Source organism: Taudactylus pleione, unplaced genomic scaffold, assembly GCF_031769625.1.
Source record: "Taudactylus pleione unplaced genomic scaffold, aTauple2 ptg000128l, whole genome shotgun sequence".
In the NCBI taxonomy this organism is placed as follows: domain Eukaryota; kingdom Metazoa; phylum Chordata; class Amphibia; order Anura; family Myobatrachidae; genus Taudactylus; species Taudactylus pleione.
In genome coordinates, this window is record NW_028284530.1 from 8,006,638 (window position 1) to 8,032,089 (window position 25,452).

Consider the following 25,452-nt stretch of genomic DNA (forward strand, 5'->3'; position numbering starts at 1 on the left):
TGCCGCCCAGACCGGAGTGCGGGCGCCGCCGCTGCCAACTACCCAGTCACTGAGGTCTGAGGTCACTCTCAGCCAGCGGGACCAGACAGACTCTTTAGTGCGTCTGATGTGTGGTGGGCGCGGCGCGCCTCCCCCTTTCTGTCATGTGACACCCAGGAGGAGAGGAGGGAAGGCGGCAATTGGGTGCCCGCCGTGTTACTGTAGGTAGGACGGGCTGTCACAGCACTGATGCAGCCTGCAGGAGGACCCGGCATATTTTACATTGAGGGCGGAGTGCCCCGTGCAATTGCACGGGTCGCCCGCCCCTAGAAACGGCCCTGCACATGGGTTCCAGCCAATGAGAGGCCACTATATGGCAAGCGGATTCTGATTGGCTGTGAGTCCCTCCCTGAGATCCCCGGCTTGGCCTGAGCAGCTTGGGGTGATAATGCTTTGGCCTTGGAGAACCGGTAATAGGGTCTCCTGGCTGTGGTATTACACCCTGGTCGTTTTGGGTCCAGTGCTGGATTTAAATATAGGGGGACCCCTACGCATTTTTTCCCCCAACATTTAAAACTAGGACTGGCCCTGCAGCCTGGGGCTGGTACCTAAATTACAGTGGAACCCTACCCGTTTTGTTCCCCATAATTTTAGGTACTGGGACAGGCTGACAAGTCCGAGGCTGGTTATGATTTTGGGGGTGGACCTCACGTCTTTTATTTTAAAATAATTTAACCCGTTTTTAACTAATTAAGGCAAAAACGCACAAATCATAATGATTTGTGTATGTTTCAGGCTAACTTGCAGCTCAGGAGGTGGAGAGTTTGAAAAGTGATTTGGCCAGACAGTTTGCTGTCAACTCACCCGAGCTTGTCATCCCGATTCTTGGTAAATTTGAGAGATGTTGCTTTTAGGTGAAAAGTACTTCCGATTTGCCCGATGGTGATTTGATTCAAGTTAGCTATCTCCCCCGAGCTTTACGAGTGAGAAGAGAGAAATCTCTCTGTTTTCTCACCTGACTTTACCTTTAGTAAATTTGCGAGATGAAAATCAACCCTTAAATCACCCGAGATTGACATCTCGACCAATCTCGATTCTTAGTAAATTTACCCCTTACAGTGCTTTAAGAACTAACATTAGTACAGCTTCGGCATACTCTGCTCGACATCACGCTGACATTGTGACTGTGAACAAAGTATACCAATCTCATTAAAGGATCATAATGAATTTGCCTAGCAATGACCATCCCCTTTCATATTATTTAATACTGTGGATCGGATGTATCATGCATCACATTTTGAATGCGATACATCCACCTACCAAATGCATAGGAGCACTTATTGAGGCCATATGCATGTTGTTTCTTCTGATAAGAGCTGTCCTTTGCGGTGTGAGGACTTCTGGGTTTAAGAACCGGTGATCCTTCTGCGTATTCCCGGACGTCCGCTAGTGCATGCATGAGCTGTGGGGGACACTGGAAGGGATCCCATTAAATCCCTCTCGGGAAATTATCCAAAAAGAAGCCCATAGGCTTCTATTAGGCAACACCATCTATAGATGGTGTTGCCTATCGGGTGCAAGCTTTGCTTTTGCTTTTTCGGAGCATGATACAGTACATAAGGTGCTGTCAAATCTCAGAAAACGGTAGTTTTGACTGCAATTCAGTATTAGTACATCCTGCCCTGTATTCCTGAATAAGCTCTTGCAGAAAGGTTACCTTGAGAACTGTGTACAAAAGGGGTTAGGTATGGGATGCCGGGGCTCAGGATTCCGCCTCCGGCATCCCAACAGCCAGTATAATAACTACATCCCATACAAAAGTCGTGTTAGATTAGACACCACCTAATTAAATTACATGGGATACAGTGAAGGTAAAATATATTATTTAGTCCTATTGATCAGAGCCGTAACTAGATTTTTTTCGGTGCCCTGTGCCAGAGAGAGCATTGGCGCCCCCATTTTTTAAATAGGTACTTAAGATAGTGCACCTGAAAAAGGGCCATAGCCTCATGGGGAAGTACCAGGGAAGAGATAGGGGAGACTAGGAAATGCTGGGGATAAAATAAGAGGAAGCTATAAGTGAGAATCATACTAAACAGGAAAATTGACATCCCCAAACAGCGCCCCCTGCCCTACGGTGCCCTGTGCCATGGCACTGGATGCACCACCCTAATTACGGCCCTGCTGTTGATAAACATAACTTTGGAAGGTAGGGTTCCAGTTGAAAGTGCAAACACTTAGATATGGTGAACAGTACTAACATTTATGTTGAAATGATTACATTCAGTTTATGTGATGTTACAAATGATTACAAATGCCTAGTAAATTCCAGAAATGGCACTGAAATGGGAAACTGAGAGGAGGGTGTGATAAGTTAACAAAAAAGAGAATATTTGCTGTCTCTGAAAGAGCAATCAAGTGGTAATTATTCCATTGATAGTCACATTGATAGAGACTTTTGCATGGAACAGCAGACGCACATTGGGAAGAACGGCAAGGCTATACAGACAACAAAACAGCTGCTAGACTTTTATTTAATTTGCCAGTGTTAAAACATATAGATTTGGCTCTGCTTGTTATTGGATTTTGGATGGATTTGATGTAGCATTACATCATGTAATATACAAGTGTAAAAGGCTATGGGCCCTATTTACTACAATTCGTATTTAAAATGTGGTTGTAGTGTGATATTTCGACTAAATTCACATTGCAAATTTCGGAAATATAACAGGAATTTATCAAAAATCCGTTGCAGGGACAGAGGACCTCATTCAGAGTCAGTCGTTGCGGCCGCACGGTCGTAAGGTAAAAGGGGCCAGATATGCAAATGAAGCGCTCGCAAATTGCGTCGTTAAGATGGGATCGTTAGCTGGACGAGCGAGGGGAGGATGCGGCCGTAAGACTAAAAATACGCCCCCTTCTCGTTCCCATTACACGTCATCTCCGGGCATATAAGGATTAATTGAGACCATCGGGAACCATCGGAGCTGGTCATAGACCTTAAGATTGACCATACCCTCTCTTAAGCACTACGATCAAGTCAGTGTAAAAACCTCCCATGTCACATGTGCCATGACACTACTTAGTTAATTATGCACTCCCATAAAACGCTGTTTGCATAGTCAGGCACGCCTGCGTTAGGATCTCCACTCCCCCGTTCACAAGCACCTTCCCCTGTTACCACCCACAAACACCTCATCCTGTCACTCAAACTAACGACCTGGCCAAGTTGAAGGAGAGAGCAATTTCTGATCGTAATAGCTAGTTTGCGCACGCGCATTGCGAATTTTACACATGCGCAGTTTAGCGAACATCGGTGGCGTACGACCGTGCGGCCGCAACGACCGACTCTGAATGAGGTCCAGAGTTTGCGATAAAGCTCTGTCCCTGCGAATCCCGTCTGCACAATTCTTCATGTATTTTTCGGAAAAAAATAAAGGGAAAATGTGTCTGCACATACGCCTCCGCTGGCTACTGCAACCCCCCCTCACGATCCACCCCCCCCCCCTTCCTGCTCAGATTACACTTATCTCCGATGATCGGTGCTCCGGTGATGTCCTCTGGGGTTCTAGTCAGCTGATCTCCCGGCTCCTGCACTGTGATCCCAGTCAGCTGTTCTATGCAGCAGATGATAAGGATCAGAGTGAAGGAGTCGAGAGACCAGCTGACCGTAGTCCCAGAGGACATCACCGGAGCACTGATGTCCGGTTCCTGGATGCGGGTAAGTTTTTTTTTTTAACTATTTTTTTTTTGCAGTGATCTATTTAGACTACACAGCATGAGCACTGGGGCCCGGTTCCCGGCTCTGCTCTGCCTGTTAGATCAGATCAGGAATCGGGGAACTGGGGGAAACCCTGGATAATGCCATCTCCAGGTGGCGTTATTATCACAGCCCCTGTTCATTTTTTTAAGTAAATCTGCCGAGATCACATTTCCCATTACAATTATGGGAAATGCGATCTGCTTACTAAAAATATGTGATAATTAGAGTTTGGAGATGAAGTTTACGAATTCTACTGCAATTGCCCTTTAGTAAATTTATGTGATACTAAAATAATGTGAAAAGAGTGTGAAAACCATTTTTCTCTTTACTTTAGCAAAATGAATGTTAATAAATAGGCCCATTTCTGTATTAAGCATGTCAATTTTTTGACAAAATAACACAATTATGGGCTGAGGTAAGACCATAGTGCAGTATGCACACATGGACTGTAACCCACAGCAACAAATCAGACAAGTCCACTTTATGCAAGAAAGCAGATCTATAGGCAAATCCCAAATAATGAAGTATAAAACAGTCAGTTGTATAATAGTGATAAGGTAAAAATAGCAATATTAGCTCACACTCAATAGATACAATTACGTAACTTTAGGATACAAATTATACCTCCCAAGTGACCCAAATTCATAATCATGGTTACGACTATTATTATGGATCACTATGTAAGTAAAGTATAAATATTCCCTCTTTATAAGCAGCTGATAGGCAGATCAGCTAGCAGTGAGTTCCATACAGTTAAGATCGATGAGTTAATAGTCTGAGTGTGCATATGTCATTGTAATGGTAGTACCCCAGGTATTGTAGTGGGCACAGATAAGTTAGGTGTAGATGGTACCATACATCTGAGATGGCAGCTTCAGCAGATCTTCCTTCATCTATGGCAATAACTCCACAAGCTTATCCACCTCAGGCTGTAGCAGAGAGGCTAGCCCCATACACACATTAAAATTACATAACATAACATCCTTTGTAAATAATCAAGCAGATTTATTAAAGGGGGTAGGAGGACGTAGGTCCAGGGCAGGTCACTTTAAGAAAATAAGGATCACCAAACATACTGTATGACAGGAGGTTGCAGCACTAAAAGGAATATCTCAAGTACAACACAGTAATCAACAATACAGTAGTAAATAGGCAATAACTCTTTCCAATAGTTATATGGGCTCCTTTATCTTTGCTGCTACAGCATCTATTTGCCTATAGCTATGAAAAATTAAATTTTGTTTATTGTATCAATATATTATACTTTAAACACACATTAACCTTTGCAATAATAGCAACACAGATTATTACTCAGAAGCTTTGGCAAAATCCTCAAAACTGTTCAGTATTTTACTCTAAAGTGCACACAATGTTCTGTCATTTGGGTACTCTATTGTTGGATGATCACTGACCTATATATTTGTATGTATTTGGAATCCACAATTGGTATTAGCAGTAAGCTTAGCATCTAATGCTGTTCTATCTTGATTCCAGAGAGCAATAGCTTTGGAATTCCAATGACAAGGCACAAAAAACACATTTCCACTTGCAATATATCCCAATCATCTTCAGCACTTGCTCAGTAGCAATAACTCCCAAAGAGCGCTTTAACTCAGCTCAGCATTCACACAAAATGGCTGCCATTATTTACCATGAGAAACGCAGGTACTATTTCTCTAGTAGCTAAAACAAGAAGAATCATGGGCAAACCTACCATAGGTGCAAGGGGTGCAGCTGCTATGGGGCTCAGAGCTGAAGGGGGCCCATCTTCGTTGTCAAAGTTACATGTGTTATATACATTTTTCACCATTGGGTGGTACATGGGAGCCCTATAAACTTTTGCTATGGGGCCTTCAAATACCTAGTTATGCCTCTGAGAAGAATATCATGCTGTTTACTCAAACTCAGTTTCTTACACAAGTCAGGATTACACAGTATTTGAAACATAGCAGATCTCAGTATCTCTTGGCAATTCTCAGTATCTGTCAATAATTCTTAATATCTCTCATACACTCTTACAATAGCTCTGTAAAAGTTCTCAGTAGCTCTCAAACAATTCTCAATAGTTCCTAAACAATTCTGTAGTGCTGCAGCTCAGTAGGGACTTCTCCCTTTACATTTTTTTTACTCACTCGCAGCCTCCACGGATATCAACTGTGGTTGCCAGTGCTGGCACAGTCTCTCCGGCTTTCAGTCTCAGCTGTTGCCTCTGCAGCGGCCATTCAGTGTACCATTTGTGGGTATTCAGTGGCTAATGTCACCTCACCACTTCAGCAATAATTCTTTGCCCAGTCTCTTGTCTCTCACAGCAGACCTGAGGCATGTGCAACCAGAAGCACACTGCCCTCTTGCTGACTTGTCTCAGTTTTGGCATGAAACAGCTTTACCTAGTGGTAGCCTCCTATATTACAACATCCACATGCTCCTGTCAGAGCCAATGGTATCACAGTTAGCCGCTCTAGTATCTGTTCAACACTTCTGCTTTCACTTACAGCCCAGGAATACACTTCTCTTAGGATGGACACTTTCAACTGTCCTTTCAAAATTTCCATCTTCTACTGCTCAGCCAGGGAATAGAAAGGAAATGTGGACTGGATTTTCTCCTCAAATTCAGACAGTCTATCGGACTCTGCTTTACAGTCATCTCCAAAATAAGATCCATTATGCTCCAAAGTAGTATGGCATAGCAAGAAGTGTGGTAGCAGGAAGTAAGGCAGCAACTGCAGATGGTTGCTCTCCTCCATTCTCTGCAACTGGTACTGGGGTTGCGTGATTTTATATGTCTTAAATACTGTTTTCAGGCACAGCATTCACATTGTCATTTGGTGCCATGTCAGTCATCTTACTGCGTAGTACAGACCTCTAGCTTTGGACTTTGAATTCCTGTTCATGATCCCCAAAATAATATGCTACCCTGGATGTTGTAGTGTGCGCAGATAAGTTAGGTATATATGGTACCTTACAACTGAGAAAGCAACTCCAGTGGTTCTTCCTTCTTCTGTGGCAATGACTCCACCAGCTTTATCCACCTAAGGCTGTGGCGCCCAGTTCAAGATTATTCTGTTTGTTTAGTCATTATAATTTTGGTAATAAGATGTAACAACTTGCACAATTTAATTAGAAATGTTATGTTACTGCTATTACGTGTTAATTGTGCAGTATGCAAACTACAGTATATGAAGTGCATAAAAGAGTGGGGAAATCACCCTGAACCCCAATAAAGATAGCAGGTGGCCTAAGGATAGTATAGGAGGCTGTTAGTGGCCATACAAAGTATAGGAGGTTGCTATAAGGTGTCACAGAGCATGAATTTTACAGTTATGAATGAATGAAAAATGATAACCAGCATGTATATTTCTGCAAATAAAGGTGGTAACAGTATTTTGATAAAATTTAAAGGTATCTATTGAAGTTAGTAAAATAATGGGAAAACACTTACAAATCCCATCTGCAAGTTCAATAAACCATTTCCCATCAATACAACAGCAAACATATATGTCTCACAGTACATCAATAAACCCATCTCTCTGCTTTTTAGAGAAAATTGCATGAAAAATAAAGTGACTTTATAGCCATGTTTTACCGTGGAAACACATTTAAATATATTATTACTCATCGGAAGAGATGCACCAGAGGTACTGCACTGTATCATGACATTTGTGCATTAATGACTTTTATGAAGTGATCACCTCTGGAGGTGTGACCTAAAAGCTGTGATATTTTCCTTTAAAAGCCACATTAACTTTTTTTTTCAAATTGAATACCAAAAAATTAAAGGTTTTAGCCAGTTTAAAAAGCAGAAATCTAGGAAAGAGGGTGTATAGAATCAGACTCATTTATATATAAGTGCGGGTTTATATAAGTGGAGATGTTGCCCATAGCAACCAATCAGATTCTACTTATCATTTATATAGCACCTTTTAGAAGATAATACCTAGAATCTGATTGGTCAATATGGGCAACATCTCCACTTCTAAAGACCCGGACTTTAGAAAATATACCCCTGGGAGTATAATCCCCACTGCTACTCCCGAGTATTGTGGATGTGTTTTGCATAGTGGTCAATGGTTCCTTTTCCAAAAATATATATGTTGTGTTTACCATGGTGCTGAAAACAAGTGGAATGGAGAAGAATCACAAAAATAATATGACATACAACAAAAAACAACAGATGTAGGGCAATAAATAGTAAGCAACAGACATATACAGTAAAGTACAATAAATAGTGTTCAATGTAATTTTAGAATTAAATAAAAGAGTACAGCAAAATAAAGTTACACCAAGTTACACCAAGAATTGGATCCAGACTATAGATACTGCTGTATTTTTTCTATTCTGCATAATCCATTAATTGTGACCATATTAAGTCCAGTAACATCCACAAATAGTTTCAAGTTCTAGTGCAACTTAACATTAAACCCCAAAAAGACTGCTAATCCTTTGACAGATGTGTCTTTACCTATCCTTAAATTTAGCCAAAGACCCCTCTATTTCGCAATACAGAGATTGATATATTGTTATGCCGTGACACCCGCCTGACAAGCTGCAATGCACAGCTCAACCACTGGGTCGTAAGTGTACCCCTCAGATTTCTACAGTAGCCAAAATAAACCAAAAGACTTTAGAGTCTCATTTATTCACTGCTACTCATTAATTCTATTGGTTAAATAAGGTCATGTGACAGGGAAGTCTAAATAAAGAAGATTCTCATTCACTCTATTGGTACCAACAGAATTGCATGATCGAGAAGTTGAACAGAACTTATCTTTCTTAAAAGAGTGTCTCCTGCCAACAGCAAAGCTGTATCACACACCCTGCTGGTGACACCACATCAAACTCTATAGAAGTTATGTTATATCACACACCCTGCTGGTGACACCACATCAAACTCTATAGAAGTTAAGTTATGTCGAGCTGAGAGGATAAGTAAATATAAGGAGTCAGGACAAATCTGTATATGCACCCCTAATTAATGGCTATCAATACACCCAAGGGTTTTAGTCTATAATATTACATGGTATTCCAACTATATGAGCAATAGTGTACCTACATCTTGTGGATAAAAGCTTTCCATCTTTGCTGGGTCTACATACAGAAATTCAGCCATTGTGTTGAATGTTAGCAGTAGTTGTCCTGAAATTATACAACTATTTCCAAGTTCTAGCTGACAAATCACAGCTCAAAACGCTTCTCCATTTTAGTATAATCTCTATTTAAAAATGGGCTAATCTGAGAAATCATACATATCAAGCTATTAGAGTAAATAAAAGTCAGTCAGCAGAAGGAATACTGAATGCCCTATACACTACATACATCAGAGCCAATGCAGAGGTGAACACAACGTATGCTCTGGAATCAAGTATATGCAACTACATGGGCGATCTAGAGTAATGCACATTTTAGTCACATGTCTAATTGTAGCTGAGTAGGCTTAATTGGGCTGTAATGGTGTGTTCTTAGGCAATGTTTAGTAAGGTAGCCTTGACTTAACTGTGAAGTGGACATATTCCTATTTCCAGGAGCATCTTTTGCACCAAGTACAGATTGGCGCAATTCTGCACTGATGGTGCTGTTGACTAGTAGCATACGGAACCAAGCATACATGCAATCCTGCATACACTGGCTTCCCAACAGGGTTTGGATACAGACACTTGTCGTTAAGTATCCTAAGCCGACCCCTAACCCTATCCCTAACCCTCCCTTCCCGTACCATTAAACTAACCTCCTCCCCTAGAGCCTAAACCTAACCATCCTCCTAGTGCCTAGCTCTAACCCCTAACCCTAACCCAAACTCTCCCCCTAACCCCACTACTTACCCTTGGGATGCCGGCGGTCAGGATGCTGGCGCCGAGATTCTGACTGATGTCAGGATTCCGACGCTGGCATTGTAAGCACCGGCATCCCCACAGCCGGGATAATAACTACATCCCCTGCATGTGGGTGAATCTGTGGTTGAGTTGCCTTCAGCTCTGTATCAGACACAGTCTAAGGGATCTATTTACTAAGCAGTGTTAGGAGACAGAGTGAAAAGTGATAAGGTGCCAGCCAATCAGCTCCCAACTGTCATTTTTCAAACACAGCCTGTGACATTCAAAAACAAGGGAAATGGGGGAAGGGGGAGAATCGACGCACTGACACTCAATATTGAAAATATTCTGATAAATACATATAAACTATTCCCTATTCAAATAGAAAAGTCATATCGGGTAGTGTAGGTGCTCACTAGAGTAAAAACTAGATTTACAAAAAGAAAGAAGCAAAGAAACTCTATTTTGTGAGCACTCTTATTGGAGAAATAATCTATGAAATACTTAAAACATAACCTTTAATGTAGTAAACTAATATTCTAATGACAAAGGACAAAAGACTAGACAATCAACATATAACATGAAAGTACCCAGTGTAGTGGTAAAACAAGAGGTCTATAGATGTATACTATTACAGTATGGCATTCTACTTAATAGACGACCTCTTAAATCAACAAAAAATTTGATGGGTAACAAATTGGGAGCATAGTCACATGCTCTAAATAGTTCATCAAAACAAACGGCGAACATTTAAAGCAGCATAATGAACATATAATACTTAAATGGTACTATTGGAATCTCAACAGTCAGTTAACATATTGCTTAAAAGGATGAAGTAGCAGGACGGTCGGGGTGAAGATCGATCCACCTATAATTCTACTTCCCCTCACTTAGCAAAGCCATCTATGAGGAGTGAGAGATCATTTGGTAGCAATGTTACCCCTAGAAACAACAGTGTAACCGCAACGTTACTCACTATTTCGCTTCTGCTGTTAGGGGTCTTACTAATGCATTGGACCCCTAATGAGAGAGTTACTTTAAATGAGATTGTCATCAGTTAATAGAGTAGATAGTAAGAATTAGTTAGTAACCTATCATGAATAAATACTGTTGAAATTTGACCTTAGTTATTTAACAAAAATGTAGGATAAGAGTATCGTTTAGTACTCATATATGCTGCAAGGTCTCAGGTTGGCTCTAAGGATAATATGTAGGTTGATGAATCCTATAATAACAAGATATTTCTCACACAGATCAAAAAATAAAGGTATATACAAATTTAATTAGAGAAACCTTGTTTTGAATATCACCCGAACTAATAATTAAGGAAAGAAGAGTAGCTGTTGTAAAACAATTTGCTGACATGAAATATGCAGAATAATTTGCTATCAATAGCCCTGGACTAATATACGACACAAGAGGAGTATCACTGGGTATATTGTGCTAATATTCATAACATATACGAGACAGGTTTTTGCAATCCGTACAACTTATTCAAAGACATAGCACGTGCTGCCTTCTAACCATAGGCTTATTTAAACAAAAGGAACATTTCACCTTTATAAGAAAAATCAAGTTCATAATAGTGATAGTTATATAAAGGAATAAAAAATGCCTAGAATAGGACAATTTCTAATATTAGTCATAAGTTGTATTTCAACACACAATCGTTCCCAATGGTGATATATACTCCTTTTATTAGTAAGTAACCAAGTTAATCAAAGGCTATGTTCAGCCTATATAAGGTAAACAATATTACAAAAAGTGTCCAAACAGGGCAATTGCACAGTGATCAAACATTGTGTCATTTAGTGACCAACTGATAAATATAGTCAGCGTGTAGGTATTTTACAGCAATTAAATAATGAATAGTATACTGGATCCTGATCCGCTGTTATATAATACCACTTTAGTAGTGCAAGGATATGTGGTCTATAGGTGTACAACGGTCCTAGTAATTAAGTATAAATGTCATACCTGTAATATACCAATAACATCCCCCATACCTGAACGGGGCGGTCGCCGCACAGCGACTAGCCAAGTCCTAGCATAGAGGACAAGCCTGTGACATGGCAGTTGAGATCTGATTGGCTGGCAGCTTATCACTTTTCACTCTGTTTCCTAACACTGCTTAGTAAATAGACCCCTGAGTCTGAATCTCATTTGTCAACTATTTGTAACAATTTCAAGGCAATGAGTAAGGTTTCCCGGCAATGAAGCCCATGTAGAAAGTTAATTATATACATTAAGCAAATGTTTCCAAAGAAGATTTTCCTTGTAGATCCTGGCAGTGACAATGGTATGCCTGACATTATTACATAACACTGTTCTTGCACCCTGCTTTCTCTGTAATATGAATCTGATTATAGCTGAAGGATTGTATGATGCTGGTGAGATATAAGCAGTCCTTTCAACTAACATTAAAATGTAATATTTCTACAGAATAGCAAGAGAAGTCTACTTAATTTACAAGCATATTTCCCATTTAATTTTACTGGTCTCCTGCTGGCATAAATCATGTGAATAAATTCTGCGCTGCTGTTGAGATACCCTTGATGCCAGAACGAGTGCTGGACTCCAGTGATTATTTAATTGAACTTTATTACAGCACTTCATTCGTCTGCCTACCCTGACCTTCGTTTCACAAGATACAGTATTTTATGCTGTAAATTCAGTTTAATAAGGTGTCTGCTGCCTATCTCCAACACACATGACTATGATTCTGTTTTTTTTTTTTTTTACATTTCTAGGAAGTCTTACATTTTTAATTAAATCAGGATAATTATGAATTTTGAACAAATTATTTAATAATTAGTCTAGAAATGGTGCACAGACTTTTCAGCTGCTCTTTCATTTACTAAATAGCTGCTCTGGAGATTGGTACAGCTATAGAACTTAATGTATTGAGTGTATACATAGATTTATAGATTGTAAGCTTGCGAGCAAGGCCCTCTCACCCTTATGTATGTGTTTTACGCATGTTTTTTATGTATGTATGTATGTACGTCTTTTACAATCCAGTAAAATGTTAATGTTGATTCAAATTGTAAAGGGCAACGGAATTTGCTGCGCTATATAAGAAACTGTTAATAATAATGTATTGAGTGCAAATTTGAATTTGTTAGAATGCCGGTGGCTCACATCTGCTTACAACTACTGTTTGCAGTTCTTATAAATACAGAGAATAAGTATCAGATACTTCAGTGCTCTTTGTGTTGTTTATTGGTCACTAGATTGTTCCTTCTATTCTATATTGTTCACTAGGATGCTCTCAGTATGGTACAGTCTTTCAAGATGTTCTCTGTATTGCAGAGTGGTCACTAGCATGTGTTTCATAGCATTGGTCACTAGAATACTCTATGAATTTTAAAGTGGTACTTAAATGCTCCCTGTATATTGTTTATTGGCCACAAGTATAACCTCTGGGTTGAATACTAACAAGAAAAAGTTGAATAAAATTTAATTATAGCCATATAAATATGTATTTGACTGTTTAAACCATATACACATTAGACAAGTCATGCCTAAAAGGTTTGTTTCCATTGCAGTACCCTGGTCAAAGAGCCCAGTCACGTACTTATGTTTTCCCAGGTCAAAACTTGACAGCCCTCCAATATTTTTAGATACCCCAAGTGGCACAAAAATATTCAAGTAAACTTACTCCCAAAACTCAACCACAGCGCTGGTCATGTTTGTTGTGTTTGCCATAGAATAATTGGAGAAACAACGATCTGTGTTCCACGAATTGCCACAGTGTTTCCAAGGTAAATCCTATGTAGTAGAAACAACAGTATAAAAGCAAATACTTTTATTGACAACCGACAAGGATAATATAATAAAAATTTTCTACATAAGGAAATCAATTGTAAAACAATTATTCTTAAAGGAAATGTGGAGAAGTTAACTTATGCTCAACTGTCCACATTCCAATGCAAACTTAAAGCAATCGAATTTCAAGTATGCAATGTCTACATAGGAAACAGACCTTTGAAGATATTGGGGTGTTTTATAGCCATAGGAGGATATGTATCAAACCTTCTAAAGAGTGGAGAAGAAGTTGCCCATAGGATTCTTACCTCTCCCGGATGCTCAGAAAAGTAGGCAAGTCCTCAGGCAGCCCCTCGATGGGCAGCTTGTTCGCACACCCCAGCACCTCTCTCCTGCCTATGCCATGGCCCCACACCTCTCAGCTGGCTGCCTCCTCCCGGGGCAGCCACATAGTCGACAACTATGGCCCATAGCAATCAAACAGCTCCTAACTAGCATTTATCAAGTACATTCTCTAAATTGATAGGTAGAATCTGATTGGTTCCTATTAGAGATGCGTGGTTCGGTTTTACTCGGATCTCAAAAACGGCATCATATTGGCTTTCCGGCTGTCACGTGTTTTGGATAGCCAATAAGATAAATCCGAACTAATCTGAACTTGTGATAATTTGGTGATAAGAACCGCATATAACCGGACCCGCACATCTCTAGTTGCTATGAACAATATCTTTAGAGTTGATACATCTCCACCACAAAGAGCAGTATGCTATTCAGTGTTTGACTGTATTGCTTTCTCTTGTACATACACCATCATATTACCTCCTAGAGCCTAGAACATCACATTCTTTTCTATATTCTCCTGGGAAATTAGTATTAAATACAATGTTCAACTTTAATGCTGCTAGATAGTCTAACCCCAGAGTTTCATATGGAGGGGTGATCCCACAGAAGAAGGATATCACTGAGTAAAACAATGGAATTATACCAATCACTGCTCGCTAAGAGAACTGGCTTATTTACAGATCTTTACAAACCATTGCAGCTTTGCAAAACAGATAATATTAATCTTACTCTATCTCAATTAATCAAATGCAATGAATACAAATATGTTCAGTGTCCTTTATATAGAATAAATGTACAGTACAGAAAGATGAAGAAAAAATATAAAGTGTAAATTTGGGGATACTTACAGTTGTTAATGAGTTATATAAATAATATATAGCCCAGGCTATGATAACAATATAGTAAATATTTAACCAGAAGGATAGAACAGCAGCAGCCAGTCCAACACCTGTGGGAAAAAGAATGTATATATACTGGATTTCATAGTTATTATATATGAAGTGATATGGGCTAGATTATCACAGCTGATTTTTTTCAAGGAAGTATGAATGAATATATGAATAAATCAAACATTGGGGCAATGCAAAATAGCGTGCAGTTACACATGGGATTACAGAAAATGTGTGCTACCAGAACAATTCCCTGCCATTCCTCTGAGTTTTAGAACAAGTGAACATTGGACATTGGACTTGAATAAGAGTTGTAAGCAAACCCGATGGTTTGCGTACACTCCAATGGTGGCCGATTGGCGTATGCGCAGGCTCTGTACTGAGCATGTGCTGATCAGTGTCTGCAAGCTCGCAGTGCCCAGACGCCGCAGCCTGATTGCCAGGCTGTGGCTGTTTTGGGGAGGAGCAACAGCGGCATCAGGCAGTGTCCCAGAAAAACGGGGGTTTGCCTGCCCCATTTTCGGGGCGTGGTAAAGCTAGTGACTGCATCTTTGTACGCAGCTTTACTGGCTTCAACTGTGTGAAAACACTGGTTATCCTGAGTAACCTGAAGGTTACTCAAATGTCTGATCATCCCGCAGAGTGATACGATTCTGCATCCTCGGACACAGCAGCGGATCACAGAAGCCAGCAGAAGGAGTCTATTTATACAATATGCCTCCTGCAGTATTAGCATATTTTTAGCATTGCTGCTGCATCATTAATTTAAGTTGTATTCATTTATTAATTCATTTTTATTAACTTATTATGAACATAATTACCTATCAGATAATACAGTACTCTCTCCTTAAGACTTTTTTGGACATTCAAAAATTCTTGATAGCATATATTTAGATTAGGGATGTGCAGGCTCGGATAGGTTCGAGTTTGCACGTTGAGTTCGGATTTTTCCCTCCAAAAAAACGGAACTCAGAAAGAGGCTAAACGTCATCTTACATGGACGAACATCATCATTCCTGGACTTTTGTCCAGGAATGATGATGTTCGTCCATGTAAGATGACGTTTAGCCTCTTTCTGAGTTCCGTTTTTTTGGAGGGAAAAATCCGAACTCAATGTGCAAACTCGAACCTATATGAGCCTGCACATCCCTAATTTATATTATAAAAATAATATTAATAATAATAATGATAATAATAATAATTATAATAATATCCAGGTTACAGGATGGATAAATATGACTAATGGTTTCTACTTTATAGCCTTTTCTACCAAAATAAAAAATGTTCCAATTATGATGTCCAAAAAATACCTTAGAGAACTTAGCATACTGTAAATGTGCATGGGGTTTCCTTGCCTGGTTTCTCAAAAAATACTGAGTCAAAAACAGTTTTGAACTTGAAGTACTGTACACAATATTACTGTTTTGTTAGGAAACGTCTGAAGGATTATTCTTTTGTTCTTTTGTGATGTTACACAGCTCCATTTCTGCTGCTGCTTCTAAATTATTCAGACCACAAAGAGCATATTTCAAGACAAGTATTTTTGGGATCTATACAACAGTTTTATTGATGATAGTCACTAGTCGGACTGAGAGGTTCTAGTGCACAGATAAATGTAATTGCAAAAGAAATAAAGTAGGAGCTTAAATACTTCAAATTATTAACTAAGGGATGTGTACAAGCAAACTTGAAGGAGTTCCCCGCTTTGCATACTGTAGCAGAGTTGTCGCATAGTGCAGAAGGTCTCAGTTGTAACATAATTTCATAGCCTCATAGATAGTAATGATGATGGTAATATGTGATCAAACACAACACTAGCAATGAAACAATCTAGTAACAATTGTGCACATACCTTTAAACATTGGGGCAAGTTTCCAAACTCCAAGACCTCCAATGGATGTATATTGTCCCAAAGCACACTCCAAAAGGAAAAGAGGCATCCCAGCAAAAATCAGAGTTAAGAAATATGGGATAAGAAATGCGCCTGAAAAGAAAATAAAGTGCTATAAATTCCAGTAACATTAATAATCAAAGTTATATATAATAACAATAATAATAATAATAATAATAATAATAATAATAATAATAATAAAAAAATTAATGTTTTTAAAAAAATAATTTTAATTTGCAATTTTTATACTTTTGTCCAGTGAACACCCTACCATCCATTTATTTTATCATTGGCTTCACTGATCACGTGCTATCAATTTGGTCACTACTGGTTCAATCCAGAACCTTCAAGCTGTGCTGGGAAGAATCTCTACATTATTGTTACTACTTGACTGAGAGCTCACAGCCAAGTGGGGAAAAATTATCACAAAAAGCAACATTTTGTCCGTCAACTAACAGTTAATACAATCAAACCACCAAATCATATGTATGATTAATTTAGTTTATTCAATTCATTGCTGTGTTTATTTTAAAAGCAGATATCAGGTTAAATAAATATATATACATATATATAAGAATGCAGCCTATCCTTTCGCTAGGAAACTTCATAACCAATATCCATAATGTCCCATTAATTATTCTTGGGATGAATTATTAAGCTGGGAACACATTAAACAATGTGGATCCAGCATTCCGATTTGCGACTGCACGGGCGACGGGCCGAAATATAGGATGGCTTGTACACATTAGACGATCCGGTGCCCAACTGCCCGATATGTCGGCCCCTGCTGCATCCCGCTGCATGGGGTTATCAGTGGCATCGTCAGATTGACCTGCATTTAAGAATGACCTGATGATGCGACTGACAACCTAACGGGAGTGCGCATGGCCTGATATAGAGCATACACATTAGACGATATTGACAATATATCAGACCGATCCGTCGGATCGGCCGTAAAATATGATCTAATGTGTACCCAGCTTTAGGCTTAATTCTCATGAATAATATTCAGCCTTCAATGGATGCCTCCACTGTATAAGAAACAGTTGGACTTTAATAAATTCCAATCCTAGAGGCAGGCTCTGTGAATTAAGGGATGTAGTCAGCACCCCGGTATGCAGGATGCGGACGGTCTAAATACCGGTGTCGAAATCCCGACAGGTCGGGATCCCGGCACCAGTATCACGACCGTTGCCATCCCGATGGTATCTGGGTGTTAAGGCAAGGTAAGGGTGTGGGTTTAGGGTTAGGCACCAGGGAGGGAGTGCTAGGATTAGGGTGCAGGGAGGGTGAGGTTAGGTATAGGCACTAGGGGTGAGGTTAGGCTTAGGCACCGGGGAGGAGATGTTAGGTTTAGGGTGCGGGGAGGGGGAGGTTAGGCTTAGGCACTAGAGAGGGGAGGTTAGGGTTAGGCACTGGGGAGGGAGGGATAGGGTAGGGGTTATGAAATCACTTATCATTAGTTTCTATGGGTGTCGGGATTCTGGCTGTCGGGATGCTGCTGTCGGTAATCTGACCAGCGGCATCCCGACAGCAGGGATTTCATACCCAACCCATGAATTACAGCCATTGAACAAGTGCACTACATTGAATGAAATAAGTGCCTAATATTTAAGCATAGAGCTATTTTTACAACAGTTTAAATCCCAACTTACAGTGTATTTCACAGTATATAACAGTCATTAGTGCCACAACCCAATCATGTATAACTGTGGCATTGGCTGAGAGATTATTTCAATAGAGATCACAGTAGGGATTTCAGCAAAAACCAGTAGGCCATTTTGTTAAAATTTACATTAATTCAAATGAAAAGTACAAAATGAAATGCATAATACAGTATATTGACTATTTAGTACATTAGCTCTAAATGGTTTATTTACTATTTCTGGCAATATTGCTGCACTACTCTCCAGTGATACTGGCTGGTAGCGGTAAGCGGACTTTAACTTCTTCTCCACATAGGCTTAGGAGCCTTCTGTCCATGTGTAATGGAACTGAAAGCCCTATGGCTCCCAAAAACAAATAATCCAATCCAGGTTTTTTTTAAATTACATTGTTGAAAAATTCAATGACAGTTGAATTAATACAATCAGTAGAGGACCAACTCAAGTGACAATCACGTCATTTTCCATTAGCAATTTTCATCAACTGGATTGAAGTGGGAGTGCATTATAACCATGCACTTAAAGGCTAATGTTTCTACATCTCTCCCATAATGCATACACATTACGCACTGAATTACCTTTCCAGTCAGGTCAAAAGTGTGACATACTATGAATAGCAAAAGCTTTTTTGTTGGGATTTCACCGGGATGCCGACTACATCCCCTTTTTTATGACTACTGATCTGAAAACAATTATAGGGTACAATACTGTATGCTTAGATTGTAATGTGTGCCTTGATTGCTTATTGACATGATTGTAGACAAACCAGAAATAATTGGTGTGCATGTGACCATTTTAGAAGATACTAATGATTTTGAAAGAGCAGCTGCAAATCTCTTCTTGTGCTGGTCACATGCTAGGGCTTCTATGTGTCCTAATGGGGGAATTCAATGAGTTGTGATTATCTCGCACCAGCGTTTGAGGAAGGCGTGCTGCCATTGCGACAGCATTGGAACTCGCCTCCCCTCATGGCTTGGACTTGTGCCAGACTGGCACATTTTTGCTCGCTGCCCTATGGGACCGCGAACCAAAATCTGCGAGTCCGGAGGTACCATAAGTGCAGCATATAGCCATAAGTACAGTGCTCGCAGATGCAAGATAATTGCACCTAGTTGAATTCCCCCTCCCCCCCACTAACCTGTCATCATGTACTCGGTTTTCATTTTATTGATACATTACATACAGCCTAGTGCAGGTGTCCTGCGATGGCACTATTTGGGGCTTGCTTGAGAAGAGGACTGACAACTCTGAAGTGTAGTTGTTTTATGATCTCCCCCTGGTAGCTTCCTCAAGCAGCTGCTCTGGTATAGATGAGGCAGAAAGCTGTGATATATGGGGTTGGAGCCCGCGAGCGAGAGAGCAGCTCAGCATTGGTTTTCATTCAGAGGATATTCAATGTCTTGCCGTTGTGTAGATTTTACATTGATATCATATTACTATTATTATAGAAGGCGACAGGATTGATAAGTCTAGTCTATCTTACTTCAATGCACAAAACTGGCTTGGTATCGCACCACACACAGTACTTTAGTTTAAACATACACTATCCTTATTTTTTACACTTCTCCTTTGCAGTTGTGTAATAGTAAGAGACCAACATACAGTATAATACTTGTATTCTTATTTCCCTGCTTTTTGAACCAAACCCCTCTCAGGTCCAAGGAGCAAGTGCAGGGGATCATGTGATATGTGTCAACATGGCACCATCCCTCCACTATGCAATGACACTTTAGGGCTACTGCAGAGATGAAGGTACACCCATTTGTGAAGCGCATCTTTTGTCTATTTGTACAGCATTTGTTCTGGAATGCAAGTCATATGTATTTCAGTCACATCTCCACTTGCAGCCTGGCGGCAACGGAATGTTCTCATGTGTATGCAAAATTCTGTAAGTATAAGTTGGTGCAAGTGCTCACTGATGTTGATGAGGAGTCTCAAATCAAGTGTACATATAGGCAGTGGTTGCAACACAAAGATGTGTACAACTCTGTATGTGGCTGAACAGGGCATTAACAGGGCACAAATGCACCCTGTGCCGACCCCACCCACTAAGCATGCGCTGTCATGCCTTTGCACAAATGATGTCATGACTTCACACAGAAGGGATAGGGATGGCATCATCAGGAAGTATCGTAACTGAGGATAGCTGGTCAGCTGCACAGCTTGCAGTGTGCCCGTCTCAAGCAATCAGGGTATTTACCGGATGGCACTACACAAGCAATCCTGGCTGTAGGGTGCCATTCCATGCACCCTGCTAGCCAGAAGCAAGGGCAATAGGGCAGTAATTGTGCTGCCCACAGAGGTCTGTGCTCTGTACAGTGGCACCGGTCACGCACAGCTAGTTACGGCCCTGCGGCTGTATATACGTAATTGTTTCCATGCACCTAATGCGGGATCATATATTACCAATTCACCTTCAACTCTGCATCAACCCCTATGTGGGTAATCTTGCACCCTGGCTATGATGACACTAGTTACATTTTCAGGCCCTGCCCATAGCTGCGACATAACTCACATACACTTGACTCATCAATGCCAGGCCCATTTCACAAGAAAGAGAAACTGGATCCGGGAGGTTAGTCTACTCTTCTGAGAAACCAGAATTACTCCACAAGATCCATAGGTCTCCTATTCATTCTAAGAAACTCAGCAAGTACAATTTACTATTGCAGGAATGTTTATTACTTTAACTCTAAGCAAAATATTACTAACACTGCTGACAGAAACTATCAATTTAGTACTTTTTGTCTTTGTGGTGTTCTTAACTCCGCCTAAATTCCACCTGTCAATGTTAATAATAATCTGTTATACAATGGTTTTGTTGCATGGCTAATGCCAGCAGACAAGCATGACATAATGTGGGCATGGTAGCTCTAGAAGAAGAGGTGAAAAGACGCAGTCAAAACATACAAGCGGGCTATAGGTCTGATCCTGATTCACAGCAATGCGGTCCAACTCTGGATGCATCATATGTCTCTATGTGATCACACTGCCCCCAGTATTCCAGTCATGAGAGCAGCAGTCACCACTAGTAAGGACTAGAGATGAGCGGGTTCAGATTAGTTTGGATTTTCCCGCCAAATTCATATTTTTCCCGCCAAAAATCGGGTCTCAGAAAGAGGTAAAACGTAATCTTTCATGGACAAACATCATCATTCCTGGTCAAAAGTCCAGGAATGATGATGTTTGTCCATGAAAGATGACGTTTTGCCTCTTTCTGAGAATTTGGCAGGAAATTCCGAACTAATCCGAAACAGCTCATCTCCAGTAAGGACACTTGCTAGTCGCAGAAGATGCGACTGAAAATGGCGTGCACAATCCATACACACAACCCTGAAGAGACCGCAACTTTGGCTACATGCCCACCACATAATTCTCTTAAGTGTGAATGCCCAGGAATGCCCATTTAGCTATTGACGAGAAGCTACTGAGATGCTTATGACTCAGAACTGCTCATAGCTACCCCAAGATGTGTTTGTTAGCTGCAGCGCATGCACAATTTGAGAAAAATGGCTAGATCGAGCCGCATTAGGACTTATGTGTGACTCAGAGCCAGGTCCTATGTCCCTTGTACAAATTCCTCTCAGCTGGGAACATTTAGGCAAAGAAAATGTTTAAGGTTAGATGACCTTTAACTCACATATGGGGGTAAATTTACTAAGATTAGAGTTCTATTATGAAGTGATGTTGCCCATAGCAACCAATCAGATTCCAGGTATTATCTTCTAGAAGGTGCTAGATCAATGAGAAGTAGATCTGACTGGTTGCTATGGGCAACATCACTTCTTAAATAGAACTCCCATCTTAGTAAATTTACCCCATGGTGTAGCTCCAGTTTTTTTATTATTTAGTTTGCTGCACGCCACAAGCTCACATGGAATAACAATTTACAATCCAGTCATAAAACATAAGACAATACATAAGTAACAAACAATAAAAGAAGAATGCCCTATTTAAAATACTACGACAAAAAAATTGTGGAAACCCTGCCTTTAATTATTCAACAAGCGAATAGCCTGCGGAAAAAAGCTAATGTGGGTATTCCTGAAGCACATATTAGTTAAATTAAAGTAAAGTCTTGGCACACTAAACTGTAAATTGTCTCAATATGACAAAATATTATATTTCAAAAAATAATAATATTGGTATTATTTAAGTTCCTCAAGACTTGGGTAAACGCTCATCATACATTAAAGATGATGTCTCATTATAGGTTTGGACAAAACGTAGTGAGGGGGGGACAGGCAACAACAGGACAGAGAAGGACAGTATAATACAGTTTACAGTATATTTTCCAAGGTAAAGATGCATGGGTGTATCTGTAATGGGTGCAAGGTGTGTGGTGCAGGGGGGATACCCTGCACACTTACAGTACATCCATAGACTATACTTACCTCTCCAGCGATCATCACAGAAATCACTAGGAAAATGGTGTCAGAGCCATTTTCCCAGAGATTTGCACATGCGCAGTAAGCTCTGGCAAAGTGCCAGAGTCTGTTCAGCGCACATGCTGGTGAGAAAAGGGGGGACCATATGGAGACAGTGCCCTCTATGTACTCCACCTCTCTTGATTCGTCCTTGTAAAGATGACCACATATGGTACTATAACAAGCAGGTTACTATAACAAGCAGGTTATTTGCTGTACATAATAAGTAAAGTAATTTTTTATATGCATTCCAGTAAGGCAAACTGGAGGCTTCTGAACTAGTAACAGTTAAATAGATTTGGTCTACTCTGAATCTCAATCAGAAGAAAGTATATTTTGGTAAAATAAGTAAGATGACATTTTGCTGAGAAGTGAGTTATTCTTATAATCCTTTTAGCTTGAAGATTAAGCTCAGTGCAGTTCAGAAGTACAGTACTTCAGAGCTGTTATGTAATTATAACAGTGTGAAGTTCTTATCCCACCCGAACACCCGATTGCATATCTGATAATGCTCTCTTTCTGAACCAGCTGCAAATTCAAATTTAATGTTTAAAATTAAATTACACGCTATGTATATGAAGCATTTGTTTTATACGTTTATGTTTCCTTGACTGTTCAGTAAAATATAAGGCCATAAATATTGGAAGCCCTTAACAAATTGCTTGTGTTGCCAACATAATCATGCCCATACTTGATCTCTGATCTCCCACAAGAAAACTCCCTCCCCAATGTCTTATCTCTCAAATATGGGGCCCATACATCAGCAATCACAAATAAAATTCACAGATTCTGCATTTTTTTCTCCAATCCACCAATATGTGCCCATCCAATACATTGACAATATTTTTCATTGATTTGCAGAACATTTTCATCCAAAGATCAGATCTGTGAATCATCAAAGTTCCTATTTTACTAGTAAAATTCCAGTAACAGTCTGCAAATTGGCTGTTTGTCACATTACCATACACTAGCAATCTACAGCCCCAATTGGTCATGAAATACAAAATGTTGGAGAACCTGATTCACCGATTCCAATCACTTTTTGGTCAGAATTGGAAATAAGTGACCCCCATACATTGCTGCATTGTTGATGTATAGGCCCCACAACACCTTTCATTGCCGAACTTTAAGCATACTGTTTATAGAATGGAGAGATAAAGCATTGAAAGATAAAGCACAATGAGGTGTGAGGCTTCATATGATGGCATATATGCTGCCTATCTAGACATAATACAGGAGGCAAGAAATTCAGTTTGACTCATGGTTCAGATCACTTTTTCTGAACAAAGGACCCTATTTCTCTGGATATTTGTATTTAGTAAAATGGATGGGTTCTGTCATATTTCTTCTTCTACAAAATGAAATAAATCAAGACAAAACTTTATTGTTGTCTTATACCCAAAAGTAGCCAGATAAGGAAGACACAATGATACATTGAGACATTAAGGGGAAGATGTTGCTATCCTTCTACAAAGGATAAGTGGAGAAGTTACCCATAGCAATCAATCAGATTATACCTATTATTTTACAGAATGTACTAGATAAATCATAGTTAGAAGCTGATTGGTTGCTATGGACAATTTATTCACTTTTCCTCCATTGAAGATCAAAATTCCATCTTCTCCTAATTTTCTATGCATTCATAAAAGACAAACTAACTTAACAATACTTAATAAGTTAAATGAAAGTAGTAAAATATCCCAAACAAACTACTGTTCTACAAGCTATAGAATAAACATAAAACCATAATAAATCTATTAATAATGAAAAACAACAAAATCTCAAACTAGAATAAAGGCAGAGCTAGATTAAGCTAGGGTGGGTACAGGGAGCCCAACAGACACAGATGGGCTTCTAGATAGGGTCAGGTGACCCTGCAATTGGTGAGTACCTGTTTCCTGATGGGGGCTGCCACAGCTCTGTGTTCTGTATGCACAGTCAGGCCCCCACAAGCTCACATTCAGATTGAGCACACCACAGAGGACGAAAGATATCTCTATGGTTGGAGAAAACTTGTAGACAGGAAGTTTCCCCAGAAATCTCTGTTTGATGCACTAAATCATTTTGCGAATAAACACATAACATATACAAAGAAGAAGAAGATCGCAGATTGGATTAAAAAACAATTGTTTAGATCTATTATGTTCAGCAAGAAACACTCTAAATAATAGCACATCATCTAAATAATCTATATGTTAAACTACATTAGTTCTGCCACGGATAAAGTAAAGTGACCATATGACTGATGTAAACTGTTACCTAGTACTCTTATCATGCCTCTCTACTTGCTTGTCTTCCCCATTTAGTCATCTACAGATATTTTTCACATTCTTATGTTCTGCTTCCCGGACCTCATTGCTATTGATGTGTCCTTCAGGAATACTGAGTATAATTATCTCTATGTTTTGTCTTCCTTGCCCCTTCAGAAACTGTGATTAGCTGCAAAACAGAGGCATGCCTATAAGCCTCCTTTTCTAGACCTTTGCTGAGCACCAAATTTGTTGTTTGTGGTCATGATTTAGTGGTCTTTTTATCAAGCTTTTTTCATAAAATTATGTAGAAACTGCAGTTTCTGCATTATTTTATGAACAGTTGATATGTATTACTTGCAAAATGCAGGAGTTATCATAGAAATCTCCGTCAGAATGCTAATTAGCACTGCAGATCTCAGTCCCTGTTATTATCTCAGTCTTATTTAGTGTACGAAACTCCAAAAAGCTGCTAGTGTAAACTGCTATAAGTCTATGGTGGGCTACAAGCAGGAGAGAGATCTTCTGTTTTCTCTCCCGCACGGAAATGGTATGAGTTACCTAAGTCCGGCGGTTCAAATCACTAGAAGATCCCAACAGGGTAAGTGTTTCTACTATCCCTAACCCTCTCCCCCCCTAACCCTAACCCTCATTTAGGGGTGCCTAACATTA

General features: G+C 39.8%; 1 protein-coding gene across 1 annotated transcript in view; it reads right to left on the bottom strand.

Moving 5' to 3' along the window:
- Positions 1–25,452, bottom strand: part of SLC6A1 (solute carrier family 6 member 1) — a 202,994-nt gene that overhangs the window by 59,869 nt on the left and 117,673 nt on the right. Inside the window, exons 3-5 of the mRNA XM_088472723.1 lie at positions 16,402–16,533; positions 14,508–14,608; positions 13,211–13,320 (exon numbers count right to left, since the gene is read on the bottom strand). Of these exons, the coding sequence (XP_088328849.1) occupies positions 13,211–13,320; positions 14,508–14,608; positions 16,402–16,533 (343 nt within the window). The remainder of the gene's footprint in view (positions 1–13,210; positions 13,321–14,507; positions 14,609–16,401; positions 16,534–25,452) is intronic.